The sequence below is a fragment of the Taudactylus pleione genome, unplaced genomic scaffold (genome assembly GCF_031769625.1).
Source record: "Taudactylus pleione unplaced genomic scaffold, aTauple2 ptg000093l, whole genome shotgun sequence".
Lineage (NCBI taxonomy): Eukaryota > Metazoa > Chordata > Amphibia > Anura > Myobatrachidae > Taudactylus > Taudactylus pleione.
Genome location: NW_028284495.1, coordinates 6,088,672 through 6,100,805, shown reverse-complemented (window position 1 = coordinate 6,100,805; position 12,134 = coordinate 6,088,672). Strand labels below are relative to the sequence as shown.

General features: G+C 42.9%; 1 protein-coding gene across 1 annotated transcript in view; it reads right to left on the bottom strand.

The window, feature by feature from the left end:
* ALKAL1 (ALK and LTK ligand 1) overlaps nt 1-1,569 on the bottom strand; it is a 124,124-nt gene extending 122,555 nt beyond the window's left edge. The window contains exon 1 of the mRNA XM_088469730.1: nt 1,042-1,569. Coding sequence (XP_088325856.1) covers nt 1,042-1,357 — 316 coding nt within the window. The 5' untranslated portion in view covers nt 1,358-1,569. The remainder of the gene's footprint in view (nt 1-1,041) is intronic.
* Between the last annotated feature and the right edge of the window lie 10,565 nt (nt 1,570-12,134).

Below are 12,134 nucleotides of genomic sequence, written 5' to 3'. Positions count from 1 at the left end.
GTTCAGTGGGTTCTCCTCCTGGCATTGTGGTGCACAGCTGAGGCAACTCATCCATTGCTACTCCTCTTGGGCACAGTATGCCACGCACAAAGAGAGTGGATGTGCGCATGCGGCGTGGCGTCCTCATGTATGCCACGATTGTAAACTGCCTGTTTTACATGCTATTGCTGGCAATGGTGCTGCTTATAACAACTTAACAAGGCAGGGGAACGAACTAGCTCCTCATGCTCAGGGTTGGGCAATGGCGGGCAATTAATTCAGTTCCTGACCGGAGGGCCTTAGTTTTGCCCTGCCAGGCCAGCCCATGGCACTGCTGCACTGGCTGCCTTAGCCTGCCAGTCAGGGGCGCAGCAGCGCAGTGACTACAGCTGTAAAGGCGCCCAAAAAGCAAGCAGTGGGGAGGGCTCCTCTCCAGCACAGCTCCCCCCTGCGATGCTTACCCCATGGACTGCATTGCACCGACCCTGTATGTTAACATTCTGCATGATACACATTAGGGAGTGATCCCTGGTTTATTGTTGAGAGAGACAATTATATGTATAAATTCCACATTTACACAGAAAGGGTATAAAATTGACAAAAAATATAACTACAATGGGGTCTATTTACTAAGCAGTGTTAGGAGACAGAATGAAAAGTGATAATGTGCCAGCCAATCAGCTCCCAACTGTCATTTTTCAAACACAACCTGTAAGATGACAGTTGGGGGCTGATTGCCTGGCACCTTATCACTTTTCACTCTGTCTCCTTACATTGCTTAGTAACTAGACCCCAATATAATAATTGGTAAGAAAAACATTAAAATGTAGCTACAGTAGCAGTGTGATAACAGGCAGGCAGCTCAGGACCAGCCGGGCAACAAGAGCATGATCACAGCATGAAACCTGATCATCCCCACTAAAGCGATTAGGAGACTCTCAAGGGAGATAAAAGTTATTATAGATTGGATTATATCGTAGGAACATCACCCGGTCCATGGGTAATACTGAACTGGGCAGAGATCAATAGCCCCCTGGGGAATCTGATAAGAGGATGACTTACTTGAGGGTCTCTTGCTGCTGGTCCGTGCAGATCTCTCCCTGGCAGATAGTCCATAATTGCCATGCTCTGCAGAGTAAGCGGCTCCCTCGCTGTACCGCCTAGTAATGACTCTGTCACTCTCTCTGCTAACGCTGCTGTCCCCAGTAACCTGCACCAGGAGATCCAACAGCGTCCTCCTCTCGCCGGAATGCAGCTCACTGATACCCTGGACGGAAGATGTGACAAGAAGGAAGGAGATGGCCAGTACTGCCTGCCATTTCCTCAGCATCTCTCCCTCTATGCTCCTGGGGAAGAGAGGAACACAACTGTCACACATGCTAGCTCCTGCCCCGCAGCATGGTCAGACTTGTCATGGTGGTCTTTGGCCAACTCAGGACCCCTGCTTGTCCCTGGTAAAAGTTGTAACTACAAACCAGTATACAAAATAAAAGTAGCTCAGCGTAAATCAAAGAAAGAAAATGCCAAAGTGCTGCGGGTGTCCCACAGCTGTGGGTGACTGCTAACTGCAAATTAAAAGGTGACCATCAATCTGCCCTCATCTCTTTCTCCGACAGTTATAATCCATCCAACTCGCAAACCCTCCTCCCAGGGCACGTTTATTCCCAGCAACTAATAGTATCTCAATGACTATCCTCCCTAATTGCCTGGCCAGACTCAGTACACTCCACCCTCCGGGCTGCCTCTCTTTCCATATATTCCAGATCACATTTATAGCTACGGATTAGAAAAAAGGTATTAACAATGCAGCAGAGATAATGCCATCCTGGCTTTGTTTGGGATTTACTTAGCTTTCTTCTCTGGCATTATTGCCGGGTTTATAGAGACACATTTATAACAGGAGAACTGAAAAGCTAAAAGCAACAGAAGTGAAGACTGCATTTAGGGGACTGTGCAAGTCAGAGCAGCCAGTAGTAAGTAGTATATGTCAGCAGATCCCGCACGCTGCATTACTAGAAAGCCTTCATTGGTAATATACCGCAGCAATAGTAACAAATATCACTGGGAAAATAAAAATAAAACACTTTTTGGAATCGCTAAAAAGTAACATATATAAATATATAGTTGGTGATCCAGGGCTGCGCAGCCTGTGGTTTTATAGCTTAAATACCACTGCTAGACAGCAGCCTGCATGCTGGAAGTTGTAGTTCTACAAATGCTTGATAGGCTGATAGACATAGATCTGATCATGTGCTACAATACCAGCAGTAAAATATATACAGTACATATCTGACACGTTTGCGGAGAAGGTAACACTAGTGCATAACACAATGCTGTGAGTTCCCTTGAGGATTATAATGCCCATAGTTGGGCATTGTAGCCCTGGTCGTTGTTAACTTAAATCGTGATACATAAATCAGTCTCTCTTTGTACAGATATTGTACTGTTTGTGTACTGTATAGATGTTATAATATGTAAGGTGTACATCACTAGTGACACGTTCTTGTCAACCTTCCTTAGCCAACGCATATTAAACACACATCAATTGAACACTAACATAAATAAATAAATAAATAGATAGATAGATAGATAGATAGATAGATAGATAGATAGATAGATAGATAGATAGATAGATAGATAGATAGATAGAAACTATGAATTCCAGATGTTTTAGGAACTTACCACTTGGTGAGCTGGATTTATTTCCAACAGATTTAAGTTGTGCTGAGTGTTGCCAAGTGCAGACTGAGGAAAGTAGAAGTATCTTTTCATATCCACACACCTGTCTTATATATGTTCTCTAGGTAGCTGCTCGGGATAACAGTATTGACTTTAGGTGGGTGGCAGGTAATGAAAGCATCTTTGGTAATTCATTCTTTGAGTCACCTTGGCTCTTCCAGGCATACAATAATACCATCCCCCCTTCGCAATGGATAGCAATTGAGAACCATTTATTATACTGACTCAGATATACTTGTGAATTAGATTCTCCCTCTAGGTCAGGAAATGCCTGTTAATAAAACTTGTCAAGAGAATTTAGGACTTATGGGGATTCTCATAGATTGACATCAGGAACTAACAACAAAGAACATTTATTATTCCCCTGAGACGTCGTGAAGATAGAATCCATGCAGCAGCGTATATACAGTATAAATTAATAGTTTACAGTGTCCGTACTTAAAAGGTAAAATCATATAATGACAAACAGTACTAAATATATATATAGGAAGGTTGGCGGTATCATTTAATTTCCCTAGTAAATACAATATTAGGTCAAATATTAAAATTATTTTGAGTACTGTGATATGGTATGTACTGGTAAACATTATTATTATTATTATTATTATTATTATTATTATTATTATTATTATTATAATTATTATTATTTAATAATAATGTTGTTATTATTGTTATTGATATTAATAATAATAATGCTATTAATAGTTAAAAGTATTATTATTATTATTATTATTATTATTATTATTATTATTATTATTATATTACTGCTGCTACTGTTATTAGCATTATACTGTAGCCTTTCTTTCTGTTCACTGTTCTTCCAATTTTATTCCTCACCTGTTTACTTCATACCTCCATATCACTCTGCAGGTCTTTTTCCACCTCTTCTTACTCATTCCCCTCAATTTCTCCTTGTTCTCTTTCATATTTTTTCATACTGTACCCCTATTCTCCCACTTCTCTGTCTCTTTACCTTGCCCACTCTACACCTTTACTCACTCTCCATATGTCTGCCCATTTTCCCGTCTCCTCAGTGCTATCTCCATACTGTACATCTCACTATAAACATGTTAAACTCCTGCCTAACCTGAAACATTTTTTTACAGTATGACCATTATGAAGAAAGTTGTTAATATTGTCTGTATACAAACTGCATAACATAAACCCTCTTGAGTATATTCATTTCCCTTCCACCTACACTAAGAAACAATAGACACCAACTTATCAGAACAATAGCTCACAGTGGCCAGAACACACCCACGCATACACAGGATGAGTGGTCATAGTGCTACTGACACTATACTTTTAGTGGAGATTCCTATGAGGAAAAAGGATTCCTCTGCGGGTGGTAGGACTAATACATTTCTCAGCCCCTTGACATCACAGCATCAGTCTACTCAGCCAGTGCTTTCTATATATCATCCTCAAACTTCTGTATTGAAAGATCTAACAATAATTGCAACATTTTATTGTGAATCACAAACTGTCAGGTTGATTTAGGCTTTCAATTCTTTGGACTATAATGAAGCTTATTGATATAATTTTCTAAGTCTTCTGTCAGAGATTTAATTCCAAGCTCAACTCTGCCTTTCTGATGTCTGAATATATCCCCAAATAACGTAGATAAACCCTGCTAAGACGAAGTTTCTTGTAAGAGAAAATAAATGCCATTGATTGATTAAATGAATATTGTAAAGGAAGACATTATATCACAGTAAAGTACTTATTTTAACTCATATGCAGTCTTTCACTATATAGTATAATAAGCATTTTGATGCAGCACGATTTAGAAAAGTTAACATTGGTGTTCAACGAAATATCGAATGCATTGCATTACAAATCACTCCAGAGATGGATCTTACCATACTTATTTTCAGTATAGCAAATGACTAGAGATGGAGTTAGAGTATGCTGTGACTTATAGTTCTACAAGATCTGGAAAGGCCATTTACCTACCTAAGTCATACAGTCTATAGGAGCCATCGCTGCAATGTGCTCGGAGTGAAGTGACTGCATCAGCGGTCTCGTCACACCTCTATCGGGTCTACTGGCCTTGCATGTGTGCTGCCTGGCACCACCAACCCACCCCACTTTGAAGTGAGGTGGGAGGAAGGGGAGGTAAGAGGGGGAAGGGGTGCTTGAGAGATGTGCTGCTTACCTGTTGTGATCGGGTCAGTTCGCCCATGAGTGTAGCCCATAGGCTACAGCGGCACAATGACATCTTTAGATGGTGTTAGATGTGAGGGACAATTCCTGAATGCTTCTCTTTCCGGAGCTTGTTAAATCCGACAGCATTGCATCCTTCATAGAAACCTATAGGGGTTGCGAATGCTGTTGGAAATGAAGGATCTCTATGGATCTCTCCATAGTACAATTAGATTACCTTCCAGCAGCCACTTGTCAAAACCGGATAATTGGCGAAGACAGAATCTGTTTGCAATTGGAATCTGCGCAATGCTGTCTTGTAAAGGGCCAAGACTCCATCTTAGAAATATAATCTCACAGCACTATTTTGTAAACAAAAGGTACATAGTCAGCCTTCCTCAAACACAGGCAGACTAAACAGGGAGGCTCCGACAGCACAGCTGGAAGCCTCCTTACTGTATGAGAATTAAATTCACTGTATAAACACATTTTGCAATTTGCAGTTTAAGAACATCAGAAAAATACATGTGTGCTTGTGTGTGTGTATATGTATATATATATATATATATTTATATATATATCCCTGCAACTCATACACACAATGTTAAACAGAATACAGTCAGTTTTTTTAGTGATCCTTCCCAAAATCATACTGGCATGGCCACACACACACATAGATGCCCTTCCAGCTTAGTGCTGCTCGCTGAGTGCCCCACCGACCCTCAGACGCACAACGCAATTCAGTGGTGTTTTCCCCGCATACATACATTTAAAAGCAATGGTCCCGTAACGCAAAAAGGATAATTAAGAAATGAATGTTTTCTGTAACTATGGCTTAGTAAATGACAATTGAACTGTGTGTGGAACCGTACTGATTGACTCTGTTTCCACAGCATTCCGGTGACATCAATATGAAGATCAGAACATGCGGCTATGAAATATGAATGTTAGAGAGAATATCTATTTGAAATGTTGTTTTCCATAGCAGCTTAGATTTGCAGGTGGGGGATACAAAAGGAGGTTGGAGATCTTTTGTATCCATTTGGAATTGTCCAATAAATGCCCTGTAACAGATTTCTAACCTTTACCAAAAGACAATAACATGGTGTAGGACTGTTTACATTTTTGTCCAAAGGACTGGTTATTCCAGTCTAATCAATAGAGCTAGCTAACTGGGAGTAGAATTTAATTAACAGTAGTTTCAGGTAACCAAAAGGATACTCCCTTTCTGATGACCTCACAGGTAAAAGGGGGCGGGAACATAGCATGCACACCCTGAGAACACACACAGCTTAGCAGGCACTTGGAGATTTTGGAAGGAAGAGAGAGGTACACTCCCTGACCAGACAACGGAAGAATGGGTCTCAGTTCCTCTGGGTTATTATAGCTAAGTATAAAGTGTGCAATATTTAGCCTATTTGGGTGTCTGTAGCTATGTTTGGTGTTAATCTGTTATTAGCTTAGCATGGTGTGTGGTTTGTAGTTTTCTAAGGATATTCATGGGTCTGTGTTGGCATGCAGTGGATGATGTGTTGTCTGATCTGTGCTTTTCATCTGCACTGTAGGGTACAGTGGTCTGTTAGCATGCAGGAAAGGGATTGATTGTGGAATTGTTGTGATATTTGTGAATGATTGATGCTGGTTGATTGAGATCCTCTGGTGTGTTCTGTGTTGGGGCCTTGCCATGTGTTCTGTGTTGGGGCCTTGCCATGTGTTCTGTGTTGGGGCCTTGCCATGTGTTCTGTGTTGGGGCCTTGCCATGTGTTCTGTGTTGGGGCCTTGCCATGTGTTCTGAACGGTATGTCTGCTTGGGAGAGATGGGCTTGGTGTGTGTTGTATACTCATGAATGTGATCATAGGGTGGTGTCAGTGTTGTATCATGGAGGTTGAATTGATGGCAGCTTTGAATGGTTGTGGGTGGTTGCCGTGTGGTGTTGTGTGAGTCAGATGGGTATGTTGTCTGCGGTTTGTTGGAGATGGCTTGCCTCCATGTGGGATGAACAAGGGAAATTGTGATTCTGCCCAGTTGTGGTGTTGTGTGGGTCAGATAGGTATATTGACTTTGTTGTGGTTGTGGTCATTGATGGATGATTTGCGGAGTTGCCGCTTGGTGCAGGATGGAGTTTGCCTAGGGATCATGAGGCTTGCAAACAAAGGAAAAACATGTGCTTCGGCCCAACCCCCCCTCACACACAAACAAACACACATACACTCCATCACCAGCCATCTTGAACATGTGCTCTCAGCAGACATTGATATATCTCTCATATTGCTTTAATGTGTCTCTCTCTCTCTCTCTCTCTCTCTGTCTCTCTTTCTCATATTGCTCATTGTATTTTGATCTTTAATAACCGTTTCATGTATTTTAACTGTACCTTATGACCTAATGTTTGTACAATTTATTTGCGCTCATTATTAGATCATAGCGTTGTAACATCTGTACTTTTACCTGAATAATAATGTTTAGCGCTTCGGACCGCTATTCAACTGTCTTGGTATTTCATTAATGGTATAATCAAAATAGCGACATCTTGTGGTTTTAGAAGGTACAGGCAGGTTTTGTCTTAGAGGTTCTAGGCAGGTGAATCTTAGAGGTTTATAGGCAGGAATGTATTAAAAGGTATTTACAAATTTAACACACTGATGGGTGTTGCTGATCAGATGTGACTGTGTCAGTAAAAGCCCATCTTTGTGTGTTAGTATCTGACCGCAATAGTCAAGTAGTTAAAGAACGCTTGACCAGACATTGAGACTGTTTTTATTAAGTGTCACTTTGTTTGTGTGGAGCTCTTTATTACATTGCTTGGAGAAGCTTAGAGGTACTTCTTTATTGAAAAGAGACAGAGCTCGAGTCATTTACTTTTAATGTGACACAATTAGTAGAGAAAGACATTTCCAGTTGCACTCCAAGCATTTTAGAAATACCTTGCATACAAAATTACTATGTGCAATAATACAAATTAAACAGACAGTATTGCATATGTAACTTTTGAGTATGTGAAGCGATTTAGTATGCTGTTTGGACTGCACCTAGAAATACTTGTCTTCTGAAGTTCCACATACTGATTGGCTGAGAGCGTACACTGATATAGCAACTGTCCATTTTCAGCCAATCAGTTCTTCCCCATTCATTTCTATTAGTGGCATCACTGGGGTTGGTAACACCCAGTGTGCTGTACTCACACTGTCAAAGGGACGTGGCCTTGTGTCAGTGAAGCCACACATGACATTTTGGTGTCATGCCCCCATTCTCATCATTCTGTGGACTTGTCCAGCGCTCCAGGTGCTTTCTCCCTTCACAGTGCATGACGTGTGCATGCGAGGGGCGTCCATCATTACCTACCCCATGGTCCGATGTGACCGACCCTCCCAGCAGGCATGAAACACTGCATTGCAGCGTGAGGTGAGTGCTAGGTGCAGGAGGAAGCAGGCCCAGTAGTACAACTCGGGCCCCAATGCAGCTGCTCCCCCTGCTCCTATGGTTCTATGACTTTGAACAGCAGAGTGGATGCTGGCAGACCAGGCCCCAAGGCAGCCTTGCCTCAGTGTTTAATCTTCTTTAGACCTAATCTGACCTGTCATCCTACATTGAGTACTATCAGAGCGAAAAAGCACTAATCAGAAGTAACTGTTGGACTTTTATTAATAAATCAGGTCAGTTATGTAAGGGAAATCAGAGTATTGATTTTGTTCTGGGACGTTGTTGCTGTTGAAATATGGAGCGTGCTACTGCACAGTTTCCATGTTGCTTCTTTAATGAGGCATCAATAGATAACCAAGATGGCGGCTGTTAGGATTTCTGCGCATGTGCTTCACCATCTTATCACTGTGTATGAGCACCAGGGCAGGGAACAGATGTGTCCCACATAGTTCTGATAGATCCTGCTATATCCTGCATTAGATGTCTGCTGCCACTGCTTATACAAGCACCGCTCCCCACATACAGTGTCCGACTGGTAACCTGTATTCTCCACACAAGTCTGTTCCATCCAAGAATCTGTATGTGCATAACTCTGAGTCCAGCTATATAATTGCATTACTGCTAAATAAACCACCCCACTGGTTAAGTACTGGGCTGTTCTGTGCAAGGGTGCCGAAAAGGGGGTGGGGTGGGTGGGTACTAATTACCTGCGTCTGCCACCCGCCTTTCTTACCTGTCAGCAGCAGTGCTGTGTGCTGGGCTGCGGTGGGTCCAGGAAGGCTGCTGCCGTTGACCTCAGCAAGTCTCCTCTGCCTGCACCTGGTGTGTGGGGGGAGGGGGGAGCAAACGCACTGATTTTGCCCCCCTCTGATCTGCCACTGTCACTGTGTAGCACCACAATTATTATTCTTTCATACTTTGCTTAGAGCTGTGGCCACGTCAGCACGACAAGCTACAATACTCGGGCCCTGCACCGCTCTCTACAGACTTGACAGATCCACTGGTGTATACTATTGCTCTGCTATCATCATCAACAATAGTACACACATATTGCACACTTGGGAGACAGTGTAGTGCTTAACACTGAGAAGTAGAAGACAGCAACACTTAAAATATACTGGAGAGCAGGTACTCTTTGAAGTGACAAATAAGAAGGGGTTACCTACGGTTTTATACACCACTACGTATTTACTCATGGCCAAATCTTCACAGGTAGAGCTTATATAAGTCAGAGGTGCTAAAAAGCAGTATTAGAAACAATTGATTCCTTTAACAAATGCACTTTATTGTTCAAACTTGACTTTACAGACAGATGGGCCCAGCTAGTTTGTTGCTCATAGTGCGCCATTCAGGCTTCTGTGTCACATCAAGGAACGTTACATGATGGCTGTACTTTGGCATACTGTGGTATTCTACAAAGAAAGATAAGCCACGGTATGTAATACAATGCTTAACCACTGGGTGGCGAGTGCTCCACTGAAGAAATTTGTACTACTGATTACCATACTTTTATATTGGATAGATATCCCTGACAAGCGGGCCAATCACATTCACGCAGTGTATTTGCATATTGCATGTTCGCACAACCAATCTTTTTAATAATGTCACATACATAACTGTACAGTAGTGTAATTGCCATGTTCTTATGATGGTATAACATAAACTGTACATTAATGAGAAGCACACACAGCTTTCAATGAGACAGGATGAATTATTCTCTTATGGTGGGGTACTGAGTTTATATGTACTAGTATAATATTTTGAAAGACATTTTTTTTATTTAAAAAAAAAGCAATGGGTGGGTGGAATGCACACGGATGAGCCTGCTATTGACATTGTACACATTGCCTGCTGTAATTCGCAGACATCAAATCACATACACAACAGGTGCGGCTCTTGATATGGCTGGCATGTGTGGGCTAGAGGTTTGGGTGAGCACCTTGCAGAGTGGTCGTCCCGGGTTTGAGACCTGGAAAGGAACAATTTTTTTTCTTAAATCTTCACTACAGGATTAAAAAGAAATCACTTGGTGGTGTGTGAGTTCTATCATTTATACAGGTATCTGTGTTGACCAAAAAAACGCACTCCCAGAATTGCAGAAAGACAGAGCAATTGAAGCTCAGCATTCTTATCTAACCCTACTGAACTCAATACATTGTCCACAGCTTCCCACCACCTGGCATTTCTGTGCTACTTTATGTCACTGTACTGCTGATGCACTGTGTGCTCAAGAAAGTGGTTTGCGGTACTGCATACGCCATGTAGCACCCTATTAGTTGCACTATGCTGTGGCATATGGAGTCTCATAGTACTGTGCATGCCCAGTGGAGCAGGTCAGAAGTCACACACAGTGAATCCCATGACTTAGAAACTAGTAGTGGGTCTGAGTGGAACAGGAGCCTCTGTATTACAAGCTGACTGTGCATTTTAAGATGCACACTTGCTGCATATCGGTGCTATGGAGGCTGCCAACTCTCGGGTTTGCACATGGAATCTCCAGCTCATGACCAGTGGAGCAGCTCCATATGCCATGTAGTGCCCTGCTAGTCTCATAGTACTGCGTATTCCCAGTGAAGCCGGTCGGAGTCACAAAAAGTGCATCAGCACTAGGCTGATGCACTGTGTTCTGTACAAGACAGGTGTGGCTTTTGACTTGACTGGCGTTCTGTGGGCTAGATGTTTTCGTTGAGCACCGCAGAGTAGGCGTCCTGGGTTTGAGACCTGGTAAAGGACATTTTTTTTTAATCTTCACTACAGGATTAAAAGAAATCACTTGGTGGTGGGTGAGTTCTATCATTTATACAGGTATCTGTGTTGACAAAAAAAACACTTCCAGTATTGCATAAAGACCAAGCAATTGAAGTTCAGTATTCTTATCCCGGAATCGGTATGATATCCCGGCGGCCGCATGGCCGGGAGTTCTATTCCCGGCAGCGGCAGCCTGACAAACCAGCAGAGCCTGGTAGCGGAAGCCTGACAGCACTGGAAATCCCGATCGTCCTAAGGTAAGTATCTACTAACCTAACCCCCCTAAACCTAACCCTCCTTAGGGGTGCCTAACCCTAACCTCCCCCCTCAAGTGCCTAACCCTAATCCCCCCTCTAAGTGTCAGTCGGGAAGCCGGCTGCTGGTATTAAGGCAGCCGGCTTCCCGATGGTATACCCTTATCACACCCTACTGAACTTAATACATTGTCCACAGATTCCCACCACCTGGCATTTCTATGCTACTTTACGCCACTGTACTGCTGATGCACTGTGTGCTCAATAAAGTGGTGTGCGGTGCTCCATACAGTACGCCATGAAGTGCCATGCTAGTCACGCGATTCTGTGGCATATGGAGTCTCATAGTACTGCGCATGCCCAGTGGATACAGTCGGGATACACACACACTGCATCTCAGACTTAGATACTATAGTGATTTCATGACTTAAAAAACTAGTATTGGGGTCTGAGTGAAAGAGAGGTCTCTGGATTACAAACTGACTGTATTTTAAAACACACGCTTGTGGCACTCTCAGTACGCCAGTGCTGTGATGGCTGCCCGCTCTGGGGGTTGAATATCGGATCTCTGGTGCATGCCCAGTGGAGCCGCTCCATACGCCATGTAGCACCCTGCTAGTCACAGTATGCTGTGGCGTATGGAGTGTCATAGTACTGCGCATGCCCAGTGGAGCTGGTTGGGAGTCACATAGAGTGCATCAGGTCCCTTCCCCCAAAGCAAGAAAGAGCCTTTCATTACCATAATAAAGGATGCTTTGTTAGCCATTTAAGCAGTCATCTCAAGGTCTGCCCTTGTGTCCTGAAAGGCAAGGAATGGTGACCACTGCCAAGGACACCATCCCCTATGT